The following is a 25,394-nucleotide window of genomic DNA, read 5'->3' as shown; positions in this document are numbered from 1 at the left end:
ACGTTGCGACATAGGGTACTCACCCTTCATAGATAATCTCACATTTTTACTGTACTTGGTTATAAGCATAAGTGGCATCTTTTATAAATAATAATGGATTTATAAACTATAATGGTTTATTAATGATATGCACAATGAGAAGAAAAGGGGCAGGGGTGACTAGCATTTTGCACCCCCATTTCCTTTTCTTTCAAGCAATATTTTTATTGACATTTAAATTTAATCATGTATATCTGGCTCAAAAAAGGCCTTTACAAGTTCATAAAGGTTGTCATTAAAGTATGAGATCAGTTATCTGGAAACCCTTTATCCAGAAAGCTCTGTATTATGGAAAGCCTGTCTCCGATAGACTCCATTTTATGTGAATAATCCAATTTTTTTAAAATGATTTCCTTTTTCTCTGTAGTAAAAAAACAATATCTTGTACTTGACCCAACTATATACTACAATTAATCCTTATTGGATGCAAAACCAGCCTATTGGGTTTATATAATGTATACATGATTTTCTAGTAAACTTTAGGTATGAAGATCTAAATTACAGAAAGAACTGTTATCATGAAAACCCCAGGTACTGAGCATTCTGGATAACAGGTCCCATACCTGTACAACAAACCAGAAAATAAAACAAAAGCAACTAAGCACCATTGTGTAGGGCATTCTTAGGGTCAGGGCACATGCTCAGATTCGGGGAGATTAGACACCCAGCGACAAATCTTCTTGTCTTCGGGGCGACGAATCTCCCCGAATCTAAGGGTGGAAACACACGAGGAGAATTCGGAACACAAAGTACGACGAGTGCCATCCCGCCGTCAATTTACATTCTAGACGGCGGGAGGCAGTTCGGGGAGATTAGTTGCCCCGAAGAAGGGGAGATGAATTGCCCCGAAGAAGAAATTTGTCGCCGGGAGAATCTGAGCATGTGCCCTGACCCTAATTGTAACCCAGAATAACTATACATTGTGCAATGTGTATCATGTGTATGTACAAAATCTCCAGGGCCGGATTTACATAGTGGGCGCCCTAGGCCCACTGCCGTTTGTCGCCCCTGTCCCCTCCCCTTTTATCATCTGGACCGGAGCCATGGGGATTGACGCATAGGAAATTTAACAAAATGGTTGTATCTCCAGCACATTCCCACTGTTTTCGAATAAATGAATCCTGCCCCCTAGGCCCGGGCCTAGGTGGCCTTTCCACAAATCCAGGCCTGAAAATCTTGCAAAAGTACAAGACGTAAGTTAAGCTTGTCCCAGGTAGCAGTAAGTCAGGATGGCTGAATATTAAGTTGGGTGAAAAATTACTTGCAGGAATTTTCCATAGTCTTCCGTTGATTTTTTTTTTTACAGTGTGAAATAGCGTGAATAGTTTCAGAATGTCTGGAAGGTTTTCATGTGTGAAATAAATTGACCAGTTGGAAAAATGCTAAAAAAACAATTAAAGGTTTGATACATCAGCCCTTATATGCCTTGCACAACGTTTTGGAACATAATGTTAAAGAATGCAACTTGTGATGGAATATAAGAAATGAAAGTTTTATTGAGGTCGGTGTGTGCAATGTTAGCTTGGAGAATATTGGACACTTTGCATGGCGACATATTCTATTGGTGTTCCATACGGATTTCCCTACTCTCTTGTGCACACGAAATGCCTCTGCTTATATTGACACCATTATAATATTTCCTTCTTCCTACTATCTCCTTGTCTCCTCTCTCAGCCAACAGCCTTATCGCAGAATGCAGATAGGAACTATGAGAGCGGCTACCGGTTTCTGACGGTGCGCGTTGCTGGCCGGACCGTGTGTAGCAACAAACAAAGTCGCGTTAACCCGCAGATTTCTATTAAGTCCTTTACCTACCAGGTGTGAGCTATTTATACGGTCTCTAGCCGAGGAACCCGGATGTGTTGATGCCGCGCAATGACAGCGAGTGACACGTAGCAGACACTGGCTCAGTGACAAGGAGGGCTGCTTCGTTTGATCGCTGCCAGTCATGAGAATCCTTTTCTTGGCCTGCCTCCGAGCTCACACTGGCAACTCCACAACCGCCCTGCGAATCAAGTAAGTGTGACAGTTTTGCAACAATGTATCCTACACAGCGCAGAGTGGGGAACTGAGTTCTTTCTGCCGCTGAAGAGCACTGGCTCTGCTGGTTCCTCATCATCCAGGATAGTCACAGACTTGTATTGGTGCAGCATGTGACCCAAAATTGCATCCAAAGACTAGAATGCTGCTTTAGACAGGAAATCCTCTAGATTGCAAGCTTAGTGGGTTTAGTATTGCTAAATCCAAATCAAGCCATTGTGAATGTGTCTATAGATTAACTGCAGTAACAACTTTGTGACTGGGCCTCTGTTACATAAAAGAACTGACAGATTTCCTATAAACTCTTAACATCATATGCATTAAAGGCAAAGCAAATCCAGCAAGGTGCACTTGTAATCGTTCCTCCTTATCTGGTTAATTGCATCTCCTTTAGCCTAATATACAAGTCATCAGGTAACCATCCCTTGTATGTTTAGTCACTGTGATGTCCCCTTATAAACTGTTTGTGCCAGATGTCTGCACACTAAAAGAAAAAAAGGGCTTCTTTATACCATGTATATGTAATGTATGTATGTTTATATAGTTTTGTTTATACTTGAGAACCAAGCACTGTACAGCAGGTCCAGACTGAGAATTAAAACAGGCCCCGGCATTTCAGCTACTCAGCCCACACAGAGGCCCAATCAGCCCACTAAATAGTGACTTTCTATGGCACCTTATAGCAGCCCGTGAAGAAAGAGTCAGCACATGGATTCTCAATATTCTTTGGGGATGGTGCATGTTCTGCAATGGCCACTTCCCATTGGCAAACATTGTAATGCGAAATTGAACAACACCATCGACTCTTGAAGTATTTAAAAAGCCTTTATTTATGCTTTTGTGGGCATCACCTTATAGCAGCCCTTCTGGCATTTGCCAGAACCCACAGATTGCCAGTCCGGGCCTGCTGTACAGCAGAATAATAAATTAAAATAAATGGGGTCAATACAATGATAAATAAAATAAATACAAAGGACAGGTACAATAAACATTGAGTTTAGGGGACTCATTTTTTTTTTTTGTTTATAGAATCAGACTTTTAAAAATATCCCTAATTTTTTGGAATTTATTAAACCCCGAGGGCTAAATAGCCCGAATATAAAAACCTGTCGAGGTTGCATCAAAGTCAATGGGAACAGTCCCATTGATTTTTGGTTGTGTCGGGGGTTTCGGGCAATTTCACAATGTTTTCTGAGCTTTCGGGTGAAAATTCACGAAAAAATCATGAAAATCTGAGCTTTTCCCGCAAAGCAAATTTTCGGGAAAATTTGATAATAAATAAGTGTTAGATCGGAGTTTGTAGCAGCCGATATTGAGATAAATTTGGACCTTGATAAATAACCCCCTTAGTGTCAAGGAGACAAGAGGATGGAGGTCCCTGCCCCATAGATTTTGCAATCTAAATGGGGGGGGGGGTAACTTACAGACATATAAGGGGATAATGAAAGGCTCTGATGGGGCTCAAAGCCAGGACCTCCTATGGCTCTTTACATATAAGGAAACTATATGTGCAATGATGCATACAACTCGGCAATTATTATTATTTTTTTTTTTTTTTGCTGTGTTGGTGCATTAGGCAATTATTGTCCAAAATTAAGAAACTGATATCAGGATGTTGCCTTGCAGATCTAAACTCAAGCATATGGTTAAACTGTGTGTCTTAAAACAATATTACACACTTAGGCAGGGGGGTTATGATGCTGTGTGTGAACTCTGCCTTTTGAGATTTGCTCAGTCAAGGCCAATTTAATTTGCTTTCCATTACTGTCAATGGAAACCACCCAATGGCTATTTTGAATGCTGCTAGAAGAGTGGGCAAGACTACTGATTTGTTTGCTTGTATGTATGCTTGGAAGGAGAATAATAAACCCTAAAGATCTTGTTGAGTTAACTTAAGATAAGTTAAATCCCAACAAAGTATAGGGCCTCTCTGTTGATGCCTATGATTCATTCATTCAACAACTTTTATTTCCTGCAACAACTTTTATTTCTTTTCCTCTAATATCTCACTCTACTTGTTTGCTTTATAGCAACTCATGTGCGCTATGCTTAGTGTTGCTGTCGAACAGCTGAAGTAATGGCTAGGCTTATTGATGTCCTTTGTTTAAAGCAATAATGTAGATTTAGTAAATAAGAGTGGGGTTCTAACATTTTGATTTCATTTATAATCACATTTCTACTTGTATACTCCCTGGCACACGGGGCTATTTGCTTTTTTCCAGCCATGTTCTAGCTTAGCACTTGCAACCCCCTTGTCCATGTCTCTTCTGTGTATTCATTTGGTTGTGCAAGAAAATAGATAAAATCAGAAAGTCATACATTTTCAAATAGTTTTTATGGAAACTGCTTCAGTTAATTATGTGATCATGACATGAAGGGCTGCTTTCAGGGGCTCTGTTGATGTGGGGGAGCTGGACTGCTGTAAAAGGGTGAGGTTACTTCCAAAATGTGTATTGTTTCAGTTGTATAAATAGATTGGGAGCTTAGCCAAAAGGATTCTGTGAGTACTTATGGCACCCCTACTGATACATACTTATTAATTATTATAATTATGAACGTGCAAGGTAAATGGCCTAAACTGCCAGCAGCTCTCTTCTCAAAGCACACCAACCAGTCTAAGTTGTCTGATTTCCAAAAGCCATTGTTTCTCCTGCTCTGCTGGTAGTGGTGTTTCCAAGTGCTGGTTATTTGAAAGCATTTACATCAGTATTGTCAGGCAATTCCCATAGAAGACAATGGGGAGGAATATTGCACAGAGGTTAACACCAATACAAACAAGAACTCCACTTTCATGAAATGCTTTGTGATTTTTTTTTTTTTTTAACCTTTGTGAATTCTAACCACATCTAAATGTTTAAAAAAAATCTTTACGCATAAAACCTTTTTTTTTTTTCTCTCTCAACTTTAATATCGTGTATAGAACCAGAGACTTCAGATTGACTAATATCCCAATCTTCTATTTTTTCTTTGAAATTTGATGCTTTACAGTTGAGCACGTAAAAGAGTAGCACACTGCAGCCTTTGGCTACATAGGGTTATATTTACAAAGGTGAAAGTAATCTAAAGTTGTTGCTAAAAGAATGCTAAGAATGCCTCCCTCCAGTTTTTCATAAATAAAGCACTTTTCTATGCTTTGGGGTAAATTTCTTGATACTGGGTCTCTTATGTATGAATCTGAAATACCACTTAAAGGACATGTAATGCCTACATGTATATACATGTATTTAAGTTGGGTATAATCTTCCCCACCCAAGCCACATCATTTGTACTGCATATTCTTTCCACCTAATCCTACTCCCCTATTTACTATCTCTATTGATGGCATGCTCATTAATCCTGTCAACTCAGCACGCTGTCTGGGGGTAATCTTTGACTCCTCTCTCTCCTTCTCTGATCATATTAACACCACTGTCAAAACCTGTCACTTTTTCTTATGCAATATTGCCAAAATCCGTCCCTTCCTTTCACCTGATATATCCAAGACGCTCATGCATGCTCTCATCCTATCCAGACTAGATTACTGTAACCTTCTACTAACTGGCCTCCTTAACTCCCATCTCTCCCCTCTACAGTCTGTATTAAATACTGCTGCCAGAATTATCCTCCTCTCATCCAAAGGGATACAGCCCCCCCCCCCACTGAAGCACTTCATTCCTCTGCACCTAACTACATCAAATCTCATGTTTCTCTATATGTTCCTTGCCGAAACCTCCGCTCCTCTCAGAGCAACTGCTTGGTTGTACCCCCCACTACTACTGCTGTTTTCCATATCAAACCCTTCTCTCTTGCGACTCCTTACATTTGGAATGTCATTCCTGAATCTCTCTCTCCTTCAGTGTTTTTAAAACGAAACTCAAAACTACCTCTTGGAGCACCTGGATAATACCAAAACATGGAACTGGCACTTATATAACAGTGTAACAAACTGTAATCTACAGCACTTTAATACCCCTCTGAATTGTGTCTGTATGTTACCCTCCCATTTAGACTGTAATCCTTATGGGGTAGGGTCCTCTAGCCTTTTGTTTCCTTGACACTGAGCACTTAATCTGTATTGTAATTATATTTTATATTTATGTGAAGTGTATTTCTAATCATGCACTTATTGTTACTATTTGTTTCAATGACCCCTTGGTTGTTACTACTAATTTATTGTTTTGCTGTACAGTGCTTTGCCCTCAGGGAGCGCTATACAAATAAAAATATACATATACATTCATACATATACCCCTCCATTTGTCAGCACCATCACATTTTCCTAAAACAAATAGCAGCTTTCACCAGGCGGCTGTTTCCCTCTGACACATCATTAGTAACATAGTAAGTTAGGTTGAAAAAAGACATGCGTCCATCAAGTTCAACCTTTCAACTATTTAACCTAGCTAACTGCTAGTTTATCCAGAGGAAGGCAAAAAAACTCATTTGAAGCCTCTCCAATTTGCCTCAGAGCGGGAAAAAATTCCTTCCTGACTCCAAAATGGCAATCGGACTAGTCTCTGGATCTAGTACAATGAGCTATATTCCATAATACTATATGTATGCTGTAAAGTTCATGCAATGCAGAATGCAGGTTTACACAGGCACAACATACTTTGATAAAAAGTTCTGCTCGTGTTGAGCACTGTAATGGTTAAAGGAGAATTCAACTGTAAATTTAAAAAAACTCTACCTCCCTACCCTACATAGACCCCTCCTCCTCCCCCCAGCCTAGATGCTACCCCGGCAAATGCCCCTAAGTCTTTACTTATTCCTCGTGCAGATTCTGTCCAGTGGAGTTCGCGGCAGCCATCTTCTTCTCTTCGGTAATCTTTGGAATGAGAGCGGCATGTCGACACATGCACAGTTGGAGCAATCTTCTGCTTCGCAACAACTGCGCATGTGCGAAAGTCACGGAAATTGCTAATATGCCGCACTCATTCCGAAGATTACTGAAGAGACAGAAGATGGCTATCGTGAACTCCGCTGGACAGGATCTGCCCCGGGGGATAAGTAAAGACTTAAGGGCATTTGCCCTGGGTTGCAGCTAGACTGAGGTGGAAACCAGCAATACTATCTCTTCATTGGCTGTTAGACTGGAGGGTGTGTTTAGTAATTTGCTGAGAAGAACTGAGCATGCTCATAAGTCAACAGCCAAAGTAAATGTTTGAGGGAGGGGGCCGAGTGGGTTAGAGGAGTAGAAGGATTTATGATTAAGGGGATGCTGCAAGCTTACTGTTAACTTTTTAACAACCAGAGTGGCAGGTATCTAAAGATTTCAAAGGTTGTTCACTGATTGCATTTTTGTGGAGGGGGTTTACATCCTTTAAAGGGGTTGTTCACCTTTGAGATAACTTTAAGTATAATGTAGAGAGGGATATTCTGAGACAATTTGCAATTGGTTTTCATTTTTTGTTATTTAAGGTTTTGGAGTTATTTAGCTTTTTAGTCTGCAGCTCTCGAGTTTGTGTTTTAAGCAATCTGGTAACTACATTCCAAATTACCCTAGCAACCATGCATTGATTTGAATAAGAGAATGGATTATGAATAGGAGAGGCCTGATTAGAAAGATGAGTATTAAAAATTAGCAATAACAATACATTTGTAACCTTACAGAGCATTTGCTTTTTAGTAGGGGTCAGCGATGCCCATTTGAAAGCTGCAAAGAGTCAAAAGAAAAAGGCAAACGAACTATAAAAAAAAATCAAACTATAAATAGTGTATAATGAAACCCGATTCAAAAGAAATATCCATTTTATAACATACTTAAAGTTACCTTAAAGGTGAATCACCCCTTTAAGAATGTTACTTATCATCCTGAACACTTGACATTCCCTACTCACTTCCTGCTGTTCTAAATGTTTGTGCTATTTGCACTGTTGCACTAGAAAGCATCAATAGCGTGCAGGGTCCCTCGTACACGATCCATCCATTCAGCTTAAGGGCTGATCAGTTGAAGTGCCTACCTGATGGCCCATGTATGGCTGTTAGCTATTCAAGCACTTTCCTTTTGTTAGTGTTTCTTGAGATTGCCTCTCTTATTTCAGGTATTTTCTGCATTTAATATAAAATGGAATTGTTCAGTGACAGACCATATTTTATCCCACAAACACGCTTTTTACTGTAAGTGATTTGCTCACAGGACAGAATGTGCGTGTATGTACTTTTGGTTGCAGTGCCAAGCTGTCACATATCTGCTTTAATTAATAACTGTACAGGCGCAACCCTCTTGTTTTAGCTACTTAAGCAATGCTCCAGCTGAAGAGGTTCAGGATAATCTGTACAAGTACTAATAAAAAGTACCTTCTGCCAAGAATCTTGCCTGTCCTCTTTTCCAGTAATCATTACAATTGTGTTAAGCAAAAAGTACCTTTGTGGAACCGTATGTTTGGCATTTCATTTTCTAGGCCAGATTCACACTCAATGCTTAAATTATTTTCTCTCTGAAAATAGTACTGATTATTTTAAAATGGGAAATATTTATATGCCTTTGTATATGTACCTAGAGCATACCTCCCAACTGTCCCTTTTTCTGTGGGACAGTCCCGATTTTGACAGCATAACCTGCAGGCCTTGGATTCTTACTGAAATGTCCCTACTTTCTCTTTGATCCTCTGCACTGATGCTGGAAAAAGATACAAAGTTTCCAAAACTTAATTAAAATAAGAGGCTTTTGCCAGAGAGCCCAGAACACTCAGCAGCTGCACTTGGATACTTTTGTAACAATTTAAGATAAGCAAGATAAACTAATTTAAAAGTCTCAGCTGTCAAGCATATATTGTGTGCCCCTCCTCTATACCTCAGGCATAGGGGCAGGCAGGCAATTACTTTCACTTACCATTCTGTCCTTCCTAGATTTGCACTCCCCACATTCCTCCTGCCTCCTCTCCATCTAATTATGTAGCCAGTGCATAGGCAGGGATGTCAGGTCCCCCATTCAGGCACATAAACAAGTTTTTGGCATGAGACAAAGCTTGCCTTAATAACAGTGTCAACAAAATGGCAGCTGCCTTCTTGCTGTGATTGTGAATTCCAAGACTAAACAAAACCAAGATTTAAATACGTTTTATAGTGTAAGCGAAGTTTATTTTGCTTGGCTAACATTGTAAAATAGTATTTGGAATTGTTTCTTACTGTGACAGATCCCCTTTAAATAAACCAAATATGATTGTTTTGTCACCAACAAGGATTAATTATATCTTTGTTGTGATCAAGTACAAGGTACTGTTTTATCATTACAGAGAAAAAGGAAATACTTTAAAAAAAATCGGAATTATTTTATTAAAATAGAGCATGGTAGATACTTTCTGGATAATGGGTTTCTGGATAATGGATCCTATATCTGTACTCTGCGGATGTTGCACCTTGCTCAAGGGTTAAACTTTACCCTTGTACTGCCTAGAAACGCAAATACATAAATGAAAAGAAAAGCAAAAATAAATAACACATCATTCAGCTGTCCTGCTAACTTGCCATTATTCAAGCAGTTGTAGAACTTTATATCGCAGAATCTTGTGACAGCTGTTGCAGGACATTAGAAATAGAGAGAAAATGTATTGCAAAACAACACAATTATACATTTTTGTGTAACCAGCAAAAAAAAAATTAGATGCTTGGAAAAATTTGGGGGGCATTTTAAATGATATTAAAGGGATACTGTCATGGGAAAAACATTTTTTTCAAAATGCATCAGTTAATAGTGCTGCTCCAACAGACTTCAGCACTGAAATCCGTTTCTCCAATGAACAAACATATTTTTTTATATTTAATTTGAAAATCTGACATGGGGCTAGACATATTATCAGTTTCCCAGTTGCCCCCAGTCATGTGACTTGATAAACATGTGCTCTGATAAACTTCAGCCACTCTTTACTGTTGTACGGCAAGTTGGAATGATATCACCCCCCCCCCCCAGCAGCCTAACAACAGAACAATGGGAAGGTAACCAGATATCAGCTCCTTAACACAAGACAACAGATCCCTGTTAGATCTAAGAATAGCACTCAATAGTAAAACCCAGGTCCCACTGCTTCGCATTCAGTTATATTGAATAGGAGAAACAGCCTGCCAGAAAGAAATTCCATCCTAAAGTGCTGGCTCTTTCTGAATGCACATGACCAGGCAAAATGACCTGAGATGGCTGCTTACACACCAATATTACAACTAATAAAAAAAAAATACACTTGCTGGTTCAGGAATTAAATGTTTTATGGTAGAGGGAATTATTTGTAGTGTAAACAGTGTAATTTAGAAATAAATACTACATCAAAAAAATAATGACGGAAATCCCTTTCAGCAAAGGTTTGTTAAAAGGATCAGAAACAAAGAACAATGCAAAAAGTTAGCATGGACAGCTTGTTGGACAGCCTGGGTAACTATAGTTCTGACCTAAGAATTAGGGTAAAAATTGAAGACACTCTTTAACTTTGGTATACAGTTGGGGTCTAAAGGTATAATTTTTATTACTTGTCTCCCCTTTTCTAGGGATCACCTGGAAGCAGCAGGTCATGCTTGTGTGCTTAAAGATGCAGCAGCACTGGAAAGCTCTGAAATAGAAGCTTTAATGTCTCAGGAAAAGTTTGATGCCGGACTAATCATACAACTTTATAAAGCTGGCCGGTTTCTTCTGGGTAAATTTTTTTGAACTGTTCTACTAACCATTTATTCAATATAGTGGTAACAAATACATTCTTCTGAAACCTGTTATCCAGAAAGCTCTGAATTACGGAAAGGCCATTTCCCATAGACTCCATTTTATCCAAATAATTCAAATTTTTAAAAATGATTACCTTTTTTTCAGTAACAATAAAACCGTACCCTGTACTTGATACAAACTAAGATATAATTAAACCTTATTGGAAGCAAAACCAGCCTATTGGGTTTAATGTTTATGTGATTTTCTAGTAGACTTAGGTTATGAAGATCGAAACTACGGAAATATCCCTTATCTGGAAAACCCCAGGTCCTGATCATTCTGGATAACAGGTCCCATACCTGTACAGTATTACTATACAGGGCAAACATGGAGAGTTTTATGAACAGCTCTAAGGAAGACGTGGTAGGAAAAATCACTACAGGGGAATTATTAAAGTACAGCTTGGGTTTGAGCAGGAAATAGGCGTAAACATTTTTTTCTGATTTAAAATCAAAACGGGAGGTATACAATTACCGAAAGCCCCCTCCACAATTCTATTATGTCAAAATTAAAACATTTGATCCATGAAAAACCAACATTTTAATCCAACTTTTAAAGGCAGCTACATCTCCGATTCCTATCCACTGGGGAAGTATACAACCCCCAACTAAAGGAGATTGGTACAAAGTGGTAAACGATATATACCTGATGGAGGAGATAAACAATATATATGATGAATTGGCTGCAACATGGTTTTTCTGGATGCAATTTATTGAAACCAAAATTTTTTTAGATAATACACAATAAATGGCAATGACAATACAGAGGTCATTAATATGTTTATACCCTAGCCGTAAACATTGTTTAGAGACATAAAATCCTTGGAAACAACACATAACAACACATACATTGAATGGAATGCCATTGCATATACAGTAGCAAATATGTATACATAACTTTGATTCATATTGAATTACATGACTGTTTTGTTTATTGAAATAACAATACATTTGAATATGGGGGAAAAAAGTCATAATGGTATAATTTACTTATATTTGCTGTCATCATTTAATTATTTTTTTGTAACCTGTGACTGTAAACATATACACTGTTTTTGAAAGACTTGTAAATGTTCTGTTAGTTATTTATCTTTTTTAATTCATCTTTAATGGTAGTGGCCAAAGTCACTTTCCCCTCTCATGCCTTTAGCAGCCATGTTAAAAAGCACATCATTAGTCAATAGGAATGTTGTACTTTTAGCTGAATTTGCATGAGGCCTTACACATTCTTCTACACTGCATGTGCCATTAGTGTCTTGCTAATGATATTATCCAGTTATTTATAACCTTATAATATCATAATAACGACTATGAGGAAGCTTATTTGTAAATCCATATTGTCTTGTGGGAGAAGGATGGAGTCCTTATAACCATTATGCCAAGTCTTTATTTGTTGATCTCTGATATAAATCCTTAGTTGTTTTGCAGCTATGGCTATAAGGTCATGACATAATTAATGGATATTTCCAGAGAAGGCACAATTTCTGTTCTGCATTTTCTACCTAAAAAGTCTATAATTTTACACATTACCTTATAGCAATTATAAAACCTTATTGTAAAAATCTAATGGACTCTGCATGTTCAGTGTTGTGCATGTTCAGTGTTGTGCATGTTCAGTGTTGCTTTAGGGACCCAGAAACTGTTAAAATCAGAGATGCGTGCAATATTCTTGAGGTCTGCTATCCAGTTTTTGGTCACTCTTCATGGCTGCATTCACCAACATTGGGTTATCCCTTTCCCTCTAGTTCACTGGACAAGAAAACGTTAACACATGATATATAATTTCCACATGCCCCTCCTAGACCCACTAGTCTTAGTAACTAAGCCACTGAAGGGAGGCAAGTTTGTATCAACCCAAGCTAAGAAGGGAGGGACACCAGAGGCTTAATTAATTTATTTCAAAACTATTTCGGTGAACAACAGCCTGAAGAATCTTCCTCCCAAATCTCACAGGACTGCAGATCATCTAGTCTGTAATGGCGAATAAAAGTATTTGCAGAGGACCACCTTGCTGCCTTACCTCTGGTGGTGCTCTGGCTTCTGCCTCCCAGGTATTCAAGTATTCAAGGCTCTGGTAGAATGAGCCCTAACCTAAGTTCCTTTGTAACTTCCCTGACAGCCATCCGGTATGCTAACACAATGCAGGAGACAATCCATCAATTTACTGTAGTTCTAGATGGGGCAAATACCTTCCAAGGGCCTCTAGGAATAAGGAACTTTTTGACCTTGCACCTTGTTTGCTCTAAATAGTGGGAGATGACTTGAACCAAGTCTAGGTTATGCCACAATATTTCTTGTTCAGACTTAGAGTCTGGGTAAAATGATGGTAAAGATCTACAGATCCAAATGAAACTGTGAAACTGCCTTCGGCAAGATCCCAAAGACTGCCTCATGACCACTTTATCTTCAAACACCACTGTATGTGGTTCACTAGCTGAGAGTGAACATAATTTTCCAACCTGACAAGCTGAGGTACTTGCCACCAAAAACAACACCTTAATTGCTGCATGCCAATCTTAGGCTTTCTCCAAAGGTTCAAAAGGGGTTGCCATCAAAACTGTCAAAACATCTAAGACCACCAGAAGGTCTCATGTGGGGACTCTCGGCTTACAGTAAGCCTTTGATTCTTACTGTTGTCTAATATTGTGGAGACAGGTACCCTGGTACAGTATTTTGTGTATTATGTCTGTGAAGCTTCTCATTCATCCATGTCATGGTATTTCTAGTAATAAGTCAAATCAACGACTTGCTGTATTTTTCTTTTTCCTTGATGAAGTTTCACTAGTCTTCAGACCTGCTTTCTAGTAATAAGTCAACACTCTGCCTCCATGAGGTCCCTGACGCCATGCTGGTTTTACTAAACAGATAATTCTAATTGGAGTAACATTCCGGGGTATATAACCAGAATTATTTTTGTACAGGACATTCTGAATTGAGAAAGCCAGTCGGATGACTAGCGAAACGTCTTAAGAGAAAAAGAAAAATACAGAAAGTCCAGTTGATTTGACTATTATAGATATATTTTGTGGTGTGTTTCTACCTGTGTGGGAATCTAGGAAAACACCAAAATGGGTCCCTCTAGGAAAAAATAGAATGTTGGGTTCAATACTAATCAATTTTAAACCATCAAGCAGGGGTGCAATCTGGTTCTAAACACAATATTTCAATTACTCTTCAAGTTGGCTTTTCTATCTGCTTCCGTTCCCAGACATATTGTCCTTCTGCCCAACTCCTTCTGCTAGTGGAGTGTGTGAAGGACAAATGAAACACTTGCCCTGAATGTTTGTCTTCATTCCTTTATCTACATTGTCATGTTAATTGGACTTTTTTATATTGTTCACCTGCGGTTATTCAGCTATTAATAAGCAATATCTATTGGTTTGCATTAGGAATTCTAATTCTTGCGGTGGTAGTTCAGGTAAGAATGCACCCAGCTATATTTGGGCATTCCTTTTTATTAATGCAATTTGCCACAAGGACCCCATAAATCATAGCTCATTTTATTCTAACCTCTTTTAGACCAACATGGTGCAGTAACTGAAGACGTTGAGGAGTTGTATTTATTTTTTTTTTAAGAAAAATATCTCTCTATTAAGGTATTTTAGCCTTTTTACAGCCACAAATACATTTACAATAAAGACCTTTGGCGCTATTTTGATTTGAATTTCAGGTAACCGAATTCCCTTTGGTGCCATCTTTGGAGGAACTGACATTAATGAAGATGTCAAAAATGAAGAGAAATGCAGAGTTATGGGAGCTGTGCTTGAAGAGGCCAGGTAGTAAAACAGAGCACTGAACAAATACTGCCACTAAGAAATCTCTTTGCATATATATGGTAATGTTTGTCCTTGGGAAATGTCTAACATATGTTTGGGGATTTAAGGTTAATTCTCAGTGACATATCTAATGGGAAAATATATTTCTTCATGGCTTCTTTAAACTGTGAGTCACCTTTCTCTCTCTCTCTCTCTCTCTCTCTCTCTCTCTCTCTCTCTCTCTCTCTCTCTCTCTCTCTCTCTCTCTCTCTCTCTCTCTCTCTCTCTCTCTTCTCTCTCTCTCTCTCTCTCTCTCTCTCTCTCTCTCTCTCTCTCTCCCCCCCCCCCCCCCACAAAAATCGTAGGATGCCTCCTGCACTCACTTATCTGGGTTGTTGCCCTGGTGCTAACAGAATATATGTATAAAAGTAGAATCAAAGCTGTTGCACAACAGGGTCTTGCAAAAAAAGTTATTATTTATTATTTCACAAATCGACGTTTCGACCCTCACTGGGGCCTTTGTCAAGATACTGAGAATTACAAACAATGAGCTTTAAATAGGCAAACTCACCCAGCTACGCCCAGACACCAACCCCCACCAAGTGAAAAAAGTCCAACAGATCAGGCATAGCCTTCCCAGCATGCTCGTTTGTCCCGAGTCAGAATCAAAAAAGTGAAAAAACACATATTTGTAGATAAAAGGCCATAAGTTACATTTCAATGAACAGGATAAAAACCATAAATATGTATCAAACATTAAAAATACTTAAGGCCCCTTGGGGAAACTGTATTCAGAGTCTGTATCCAGAAAGTTTCTCTTTGTAACAATAAATTAGTCCAATCACCTCCTCTTCTAGGTTTAGTTACAATGTCAATGCCCATGAAGCGAGAAGTGGGAGGGCCATGTCCTTTTTCAAGATAATGTTTATACAAGGCAATATCACTTCTGCCTGTTTCAAATGCGGCCCGTAATGATGAGCGATGGTTGCCAATTCTCTCCCTTAAAGTATTCTGTGTTTTCCCCACATACATGAGGTCACATGGACATTTTATTATGTAGAAAACGTGGGTACTGGTACATGTGATACGATGCTTAATAGAAATGTTTTTGCCTGAGTGTGGATGCTGAAAATCCGGACCAGTGATCATATTTCAGCATGTGGTACAACCTGAACATTTGTAGCAACCATTTTTAGGGGGGCAAATGGTTGCTACAAATGCAACAATATATATATATATATATATATATATATTTTAATCCAGAGGAAGGCAAAAAAACCCCACCTGAAGCCTCTTCAATTTGCCTCAGAGGGGGAAAATCCTTCATGACTCCAAAATGGCAATCGGACTAGTCCCTGGATCAACTTGTACTATAACCCTGTATTCCCTCACTTGCTTAAAAGCCATCCAACCCCTTTTTAAAGCTACCTAATGTATCAGGCTTTACAACCGTTTCAGGGAGAGAATTCCACATCTTCACAGCTCTCACTGTAAAAAAAACCCTTCTGAATATTTAGGTGGAACCTCTTTTCTTCTAATCAGAATGGGTGACCTTGTATCAGATGCAAAGACCTACTGTTAAATAAAGCATTGGCGAGATTATTATACGATCCCCTTATAGATTTATACATACCGTATATACTCGAGTATAAGCCGAGTTTTTCAGCATCCAAAATGTGCTGAAAAAGTCTACCTCGGCTTATACTCGGGTCAGGGGGCAGTAGCTGAGATTGCAGTCACTTTTAATCATTCCTATACCAACAGTTCGCTTGGGGAGAGACTGCAATATCACACAGCGCCCTCTGTTGGTTATATGAAAGAATAACAGTGCGCCCTCTGTTGGTTATATGAAAGAATAACAGTGACTGCAATATCACACAGCACCATCTGTTGGTTATATGAAAGAATAACAGTGACTGCAATATCACACAGCACCCTCTAGTATAACAGTGCGCCCTCTGTTGGTTATATGAAAGAATAACAGTGACTGCAATATCACACAGCACCCTCTGTTGGTTATATGAAAGAATAACAGTGCGCCCTCTATTGGTTATATGAAAGAATAACAGTGACTGCAATATCACACAGCGCCCTCTGTTGGTTATACGAAAGATTAACTGTGACTGCAATATCACACAGCACCCTCTGCACATGGTAGTGGGACAGTGGGACAATGCACACAGTAATCCGTTTGGCAATTCTCTGTCACCATCAACTTTGCAAAGAAGTCCGGTTGATCGCTGGGGGGGTCGCTTTGGCGGAATGTGGAGACGAGGCTGTAGTTATGTCTAGGCTTATACTAGAGTCAATAAGTTTTCCCAGTTTTTGTAGGTAAAATTAGGTACCTCGGCTTATACTCGGGTCGGCTTATACTCAAGTATATACGGTAGTTATCATATCAACCCCTTTAAGCACCTCTTCTCCAGCGTGAACATCCCCAATTTGGCCATTCTTTCCTCATAGCTTATATTTTCTATACCTTTTACCGGCTTAGTTGCCCTTCAACGGACTCTCTCTAATTCAATAATCTCCTGTTTGAGCACTGGAGACCAAAACTGTACGGCATATTCTAGATGGGGCCCTACCACTGCTCTATGAAGTGGAAGAATCACCCTCTCCTCCAGTGAATCGATGCCCCTTTTAATACAGCTCAATACCTTATTTGCCCTTGATGCTGCTAACTGACATTGTTTACTACAGCCAAGTTTATTATCTACAAAGACTCCAAGGTCCTTTTCCATAATGGATTTGCATTTATCAACATTGAATCTCATTTGCCACTTAGCTGCCCAGATTGCCAGTTTGTCAAGATCCTGATGCAAGGATGCCGTATCCTGGATGGTATTAATTGGGCTGGATAGTTTTATGTCATCTGCAAACACTGATACATTACTTACAATACCCTCCCCTAAGTCATTAATGAACAAGTTAAATAAAAGGGGACCCAATACCCAGCCCTGAGGGACCCCACTAAGAACCTTACTCCAAGCAGACAATGTACCATTAACAACCACCTGTTCCTATTCATGTGCAAACGACTTCATTAAGCCCAACAGACCTTAGTTTAGAAAGCAGTCGTTTGTGGGGCACGGTTTCAAACGCTTTGGCAAAATACAAATAGATCACATCTACTGCCCCCCCCCCCACTGTCAAACATCTTACCTCATAAAAAGCAATGAAATTTGTCTGACATGACCTATCCTTCATTAACCCATGCTGATTGCTGCTCATAATGCCATTCACTAGGACACAATTTTGAATGTGATCCCTTAACAAACCTTCAAATAAATTGCCTACCACAGATGTCAAACTTATTGGCCTATAATTGCCAGTCTGAGATCGTAATGCCTTTTTAAATATTGGAATGACATCAGCTTTTCTCCAAACCATAGGTACCATACCAGATGAAAGCAAATTTGAAAAAAAACAGAAATAGGGGCCGGTCTAAAACTGAACTTAGCTCTCTTAAAGGACCAGTAACATCAAAAATTTTTATTTAAGAAATCCATTCTATATGTTAAAAATAATGGCCATGCCCTACTACATTAATATAATATACCTAGCATTTTTTTTTAAAAAAAATGTCAGAATACCTATTCTCCATTGCCGTGGAAAACGGCAAATAGGCGACCACTTTGTGCGCTTCCTCGACGCTGTAAGTAACCGGAAGTCAAAATATAGCCAGTGAGTAACGTAGTGGGAGCCAGAGCAAGAGGCACAGCATCAACAGGCAGTGATGAGTGAAACTGCTGCCTGAGAGAAAGGCTGAGGCTCCAGGGAGACCGGCTGCAATGTAGAGAATGGCTGCAGGAAGAGAACGATGAGGGAACAGAGTCTGTGGGGAGCGAGACATAAACGCTGGGGGGAGGTAATGTACCGAGAACGGCTGAGCATGGAGAGCGAGAGAAATGCAGGGGGAGGCAGGCAATCTAAAGGAACAGCTAGGTAAACGAGCAGGGAGAGAGAGAAATGCAGGGGGAGGCAGGCAATCTAAACGAACGGCTGGGTAAACGAGCGGTGAGAGAGAAATGCTGGGGGAGGCAGGCAATCTAAACGAACGGCTGGGTAAACGAGCGGTGAGAGAAAAATGCAGGGGGAGGCAGGCAATCTAAACGAACGGCTGGGTAAACGAGCGGTGAGAGAGAGAAATGCAGGGGGAGGCAGGCAATCTAGTTGGGTAAACGAGCAGGGAGAGAGAGAAATGCAGGGGGAGGCAGGCAATCTAAACGAACGGCTGGGTAAACGTAGCGGGGGGGAGAGAAATGCAGGGGGGAGGCAGGGAATCGAACAGAACAGCAAGATAAGATAGAAATGCTGGGGGAAAGAGAGGAAACCAATGAGGGCTGTGTGGAGTACAACAGTGAGGGCTAAAGACTGTCACAAACCAGGAAGTTGGGTGCTGGAAAAAAGACACAGCAGCGCGCACGTAAAGGAGAAGGAGAACAAGCAAGAAGATGGCGGAGACCCCGTGGACGTCGTGGGACAGTGACGGTTTTAGTTTTTTCTGATGTCTTACCCAAACAGCAGGAAAGATCAGCATATTGGAAGTAAGTAATGTATATGCATTTTTTTTTTCTAAAAATAAAAAATGGTTTCTGGTCCTTTAAAACCCGGAGGTGTATGCATCAGGCCCTGGAGCCTTGTTTACATTAATTTTTATTAAAGCTTTATGAACCATATCCTGAGTCAGCCGCTGACTAAATTGAGTTGAGCCATCAGTGCAGCTATGAAGTGAGCCTGGGAACACAGACTCCTCTATTGTATACACTGAAGAAAAGAACTGATTTAGTTTCTGTTACAACCATACTGGTACCATTATTTAAAGGAGCAACACTCTCAACCCACATCTTTTTACTTAAAAAATGTTTTCGGGTTAGTCTTAGCCTCCTCCGCTATGCACTCTTCTTTTCCTTTCTTTGCCATTCGGATTGCTGTTTTACAACATTTATTATAGTGTTTCTATTCATTAAATGCAGCTTATAACCCCACAGACTTGTAGTTTTTAAATGCCTTTCTCTTCTTTCCTATTAACTTTTTACTTCTATATTAAGACACATAGGGTGATTCTTAGTGCTTCTACATTTACTTCTTAAGGGAATAAATTGAGAACAGTAATGGTTTAATATCATTTTAAATGACAACCATTTCTGTTCTGTGTTTTTAGCTGAAAACATAATCAATGCTCTTAAGGGCAGCCCTCAAGGCACTAAAAATAAAAGCTTTTCTGAAATTTATGGTTTTTGTTTCCCCTGTGTATATTTGTTTTTTTGCACCAGACATTAAATGATATAACATTATGGTCACTATTACCCAGGGGTTCAATGACTTGCACATTTAATATTAGTTCTGGATCATTTGAGATCACTAGATCCAGAATAACATTTTTTCTGGTTAGCTCCTCAACAACCTGTGTCATAAAATTGTCATGCAACAAGTTTATAAACTTGTTCCCATTAACTTATCTGGCAGTACTGTTGCTCCAGTCAATATTTGGGTAATTAAAATCCCCCATTATCATTACTTTGCCCAAACTAGCAGCCTTTTTTATTTGTATCAGGAGCTTAGCCTCCTCCTCACTTACATTATGGGGTCTATAGCATACTCCTACAATTAATTTGCTGAACTCTTTACAATTGGTGAAGAACTCCATCCATAAGACTTCTGCCCCCTCATTTTCTAACATAATCTCCTCCTTTATATAAGCTTTTAAATCCTAACAAACAGACATGCCCTTCCTCCTTTTCTATTGCCTCTGTCCCTCCGAAACAAAGTATAGCTGCTGATATTAACTGCCCAGTCATGTGACTCATTCATCCATGTTTCAGTCACACCAATCACATCATATTTTCTCACCAGCACCTCCAGCTCTCCCATTTTACCAGTCAGACTCCTTGCATTTACAAACATACATTTAATACTGGTATCATATTGAACATATGACGTGGTCCTCCCTATCCTTAACAGTACCCCCAACCAAATCTCCACCCCCATTTTCCCTTCCTTTGCCCACTATCTCATCTAACCTGTCTTCCACACTAGTTTAAAATCTTCTCCAACCCTTTAGCCATCTTCTCTCCCAAAACAACTGCACCATCATCATTGAGGTGCAGCCCATCCCTAGCAAAGAGCCTGTAGCCGACTGAGAAATCAGCCCAGTTCTCCAAAAACCTGAAACCCTCCTCCCTACACCAGTCTCTCAGCCTCACATTAATCTCCCTAAGCTCCCACTGTCTTCTTAGCATTGCTTTTGGCACAGGTAATATCTCTTGAGAAAATTACCTTGGAAGCAGTGCCGTGCCAGCCTGGGCAGACGCCCTAGGCAGACCAGCTGGTTTGAGCACCCCCACAGAGGCGCACACGTGTGCATGCGTGATAACCAGTGCGCATACGCGAAAGCCCTTTTGTGTGCATGCGCAAAATAACTTGTGTGTGCACTTGCGCGAGAACAGAGGCGAAGCAAAACGGACAACGCACGTATGTGCAAAGAAACACACGCTGGCCAGAGAGTGGACCGGACTAGGGGTGGGAGAATCAGAGAAGGTGCGTGCCTGGCGCCCATCCAGCTTTGCGCCCTAGGCACGTGTCTACTCTGTCTACCCCTAGTTCCCTGCTTGGGCCGGAACTAATTTTTTTACTCCTCTAACTTTAAGTGGTCTTGGTACACATAGGTACCAATGACAGTCTTCCCCAGTCCCTCCCAATAATCTGTCCACTCGTTCCACCATATGCCAAACCCTAGCACCAGGCATGCAGCAGACTGTTCTGCATGAAGGGTCCTTACGGCAGATTACCCTATCCACCTTTCTAATAATTGAATCCCCTATAACTAAAACCTGCCTTTCCTTCCTTGCACTCCCCCACCACCCGTATTAGAGCCACTGCCTCCCAGGGTGCTCTGAGAGTCAGCCTGCTCCTTACATACCAGTTCAGAGCTTTCCTCCCCAGTATCTTCAGCCAAAATGGTGAATCTGTTGTTTTGGACAAGCTGTGGACCAGCCCCCCTATTCTTCTGTCCCCTACTTCCCCCTCATAACTGTTACAAACCTGCCTCCCCTATTAGCCTCCACTGCCCCTTCTCTTCCCCCCAATTCACTGGCCCCTGCTAGTGGTTCCTCTGCAAGCCTCCTTTCCTCCCCCTTATTTGCTGCTGCCCTCAATGCTGCAAGTTCCCCCCTTAGAGTCTGCAGTTCAGATGCCAAGATGAAAACCCACCGACATCTTTCACATGTAAATACTGCATGGAACTGCTGCTCCAACACCACATACATGTGACAAGACACACACTGAGTGATACCAGCAAACCCACTTGCACTCATATTTACACTGGGTACTTACAGTCTCCCAAGTACAATTCCTCACAAATGCCTTTTTAGTTTTAAACGCCTTAAGTTTTTTAACACTGCTTAACACTTAATTCACATGCAATACTTAGATCACATGTAACACTCACTTAGCAGCTCCCACACTCACTATGTGTTTACAGACTTAAAAGGTTTTAAACCACAGAACACAAAGCCTGATCAGAATTTACCTGATTAACTCCTCCCCCTTAATTAGCAGAAAGAGGGAAAGAGAAAAAAATGTTGTTTGCTACCAGCAGTAAAATAACTACCACTTATTAACTTTTTTTTAAAAAATGTTCGCCCTAAAAACTATCTCAGGCTAAAACACAAAAAGAAAATAAATGCACTAAATATATCTACCAGTTTACCCCAAACAGAGAAAAGAAAAAGCTGTTTGTCAGATAACTCTCAGAACACACAGCAGTCAGTTATTTGCACTTGCTCCCTTCTTGCACCCAGCACTCCCAGCATGCACAGCAAACACCAATGCCTTAAGGTTTTTAACGCTGCTTAACATATATGTTGTGTTTTATTTTATATATATATATATATATATATATATATATATATATATATATATATATATATATATATATATATATATATATATAAAATAAAACACAACATATACAGTATATAATTATATTTATACAATATATATATATATATATATATATATATATTTTATAGATTAAGTCAGTTAGTTCATTGGGTGGTCATTGGTTTTAACCCCAAGATTAAACCCTATAACCCGTTAAAGGGTGCAGCTGTCTGCAAGATGTGATTTTATAAGTAGAGATGGGTCTACTACTTTTACCATCTTCTCAATGACATTGAGGCAAAAGGGACCTTGGGATAGGGGACAGGGACAATATGAGACAACCGTTTTTGTCCTCATCACTTTAATTCAAACACTACTTTTGAACCTTAGCTCCAGAGGGCCTCTAAAGCCCCTACAGTACCAAAGGCAGTATATAGAAGCAATCATTCTGTCAGTTTTCATTATCTGGAATAATTCAAGAATATATATAGAATATTTGTAACTGAAAAAGGGAAAGTCTAATAAATTGGGGAAGCATAAGTATCTATGAATAAACCTGCATGTCTTTTAAAGTTAGTGCTAGATTGTAGAAAGATTACCCTTTTCAGCAATAATGTGATTTCTATAAAAAGGTCCTTGCCATTGTCTTAATTGTTCAGTCAATAAGACACTAATTTATGAATTTTCGAGGCAGATCATATATATATTGTGGCCAAAGATGAATTAAGTAACACCTGTGCCTGAATCCTTTTCCTATAGGCTAAGTGGCAGCTAGAAGCAATATTCAAATTTAATATACAGTGCGGAAGTAGGTTTCCCAAATAAATATAGACTAATGCTGAGTTTAGAACCATTGTTACAGATTTTATTATAGAATCCAAACAATTGAGAACAAATGACAGTGACTTGTGTGTGCTTCTTTAAGTTGTTGAAACTTCATAAAAACATAACTTAAGCTTTTTGAAAATTAAACATAATTTCAAGCACTCTGCAATATACATCATTTAAAAAATATCCAGACTTTTCATGATTTTTAATGGTTTCTGACAGTTCCCTAAGCCTAGCTCCCTGCTCTCCTACTGATCTCTCTGACTACTTTGCTGAGCTGGCCGACTACTGTTACTTTGTATCAACAGCCAGCTGTCCTCAGCCTGCATCCTCGAAACCCCCACAATTCCCTGCACACATGATTTCAATAAGGAAAGGAACAACATAATGCATTTTGGTTATGTATGCTTCCTGTAAGCTGTGGAGTAGTTGTTACAATCAGTATTTTAGTCCCTCCTTCCCTGCCAGGATTTCAAATGATGCATAAATAGAAGAACTGTTAAAGAGCTGGATTTCAGCGTAGAAAATTACATTTATTTATACTTTTTGAAGAAACGGGTAACTGTGATGGATATATAAGGGGGTTCTGTGTTATGTGGGCCTCTTTATCAAATTTTGGTTTGGAAGCTGGAGTAACCCTTTAACTTTAAAACAAATGTAGAATTGCCAATCCACCAACACAACTGAGCACAATCTGTTTTTTGACCTGCCTCTGTTCCTTTTAAACCACAGGCTTTTGTTGTGTAATGAGCAGCCTGCTGAGATTCTGTGGCTTGTCAGCTGATTTCTGAAATTTGTCATTAAAACCAAGGGTACCTCATTATAAGTAAAAGCATGCATAGATTGCAAAGAATGGTAGTAAATGGAACATTTCTAATTGGACCAGCGTCCTTGGCTCTTTGATTTTTAACTTGTTTTTAAATGACCTGGAGGTGGGCATTGAATGAGATGTCTCTATTTTTTGCTGATCGTACTAAATTGTGCGATCCATGTTGGATGCTGCCATTTCGCAGTGAGATTACACTAAACTGGGGATCTGATTAGCAAATGAGGTTCAATTTTCATAAATACAAACAAGGTTTTTCACTTTGGTAGCATTAACATAAATGCAAGACTTAGAATATGAGGAAAGACCTTTGTTTTCTCTGGAAAAAGGGACATCATTTCTCTTCACAAGTAAAACAGATGGGGGGACCTTTTCTCTCTCTAAAAAGATCAAAGAGCAATCTAGTCTTTAGAGGAACAGGACTTTAATTTGAAGAAGTGTAGGTTCTGAATATGCATAATATAGGGCTAGGCTATAGTGATTTTGAAATATACAGTTAGTTTAGTATAGGAATACGTACATATACACTTAGGGGTTATTTATTAAAGGTTGAGTTGTGTTCTCGCTAAATATTTGAGTTTTGTCTCGAAAAATATTTGAGTTTAGTTTCACTAAACTTGCATTTTTTGAGATGTTTAATGCCGAAATCCTGGAGCTGCAAAACGTCGGATTCCAAAAATACTCCAGCTAAAACAATGTAAAAGTCAATGCCAGAGGTCAAGGCATCTAGTTCCGGGGACAGCAAACCAAAGAATCAGCAAACCTCCTCCCCATTTGATTGTAGGGATGGTGCTCTTTTCTTTGAAGGCTTAATTTTTTCCCCTATTTACAAAGAGATCTTGTTCTTTGCCACCAAAGCTCTAATCTGTCCAAGGGACATCTTCAGAGAAGGTTTTGGCCTCTTCTTGTATATTTTGTCAAACACCAGAAAGGGCTTCTTATAAAGAGGTAGTTCTTGAAAGGACTTGAAAGTGACACAGGAAGCCTTGTGTAACTCTTGGCAACATTATGGTATATTTTAAAAAGATCGTGTGCTGTTTTCTATAAGGAACTGAAAGTGCTTTTCGGCAGATGGGAGCATTTTCCTTGAGCACAAACACTAACCGAAACAGAAAAATTACAAATTTTTTTATCTTTTTTTCCATTATTAAGGTAATGTACTTTTTAGAGGCATTCAGCATGCTAAATATATGAATACATGTTGCAATGAAAATACATCGCACTTTAGCTGTAGCAAGCAGCACCAAGGGCCAGCAAAGTTTTGAGCTGTATACATTAGTGAGAGGAGAGAGACATTTTTTCTCCTTACAAAGCACTTTTAAGGCCCCATCTTGAATATATAGTGGAGTTTA

At 39.4% G+C, this 25,394-nt stretch overlaps 1 protein-coding gene across 3 annotated transcripts in view; it reads left to right on the top strand.

The window, feature by feature from the left end:
• The first annotated feature begins 1,705 nt into the window (after positions 1–1,705).
• Positions 1,706–25,394, top strand: part of glt1d1.L (glycosyltransferase 1 domain containing 1 L homeolog) — a 71,987-nt gene continuing 48,298 nt past the window's right edge. Inside the window, exons 1-3 of one of the 3 annotated variants that reach the window (XM_018245480.2) lie at positions 1,706–2,055; positions 10,540–10,685; positions 14,420–14,525. In XM_018245480.2, coding sequence (XP_018100969.1) covers positions 1,988–2,055; positions 10,540–10,685; positions 14,420–14,525 — 320 coding nt within the window. In that variant the 5' untranslated portion in view covers positions 1,706–1,987. 3 annotated transcript variants of the gene reach the window in all.

The sequence above is a fragment of the Xenopus laevis genome, chromosome 1L (genome assembly GCF_017654675.1).
Source record: "Xenopus laevis strain J_2021 chromosome 1L, Xenopus_laevis_v10.1, whole genome shotgun sequence".
NCBI classification, from domain to species: Eukaryota; Metazoa; Chordata; class Amphibia; order Anura; family Pipidae; genus Xenopus; species Xenopus laevis.
This window is presented reverse-complemented; position numbering and strand designations above follow the sequence as displayed.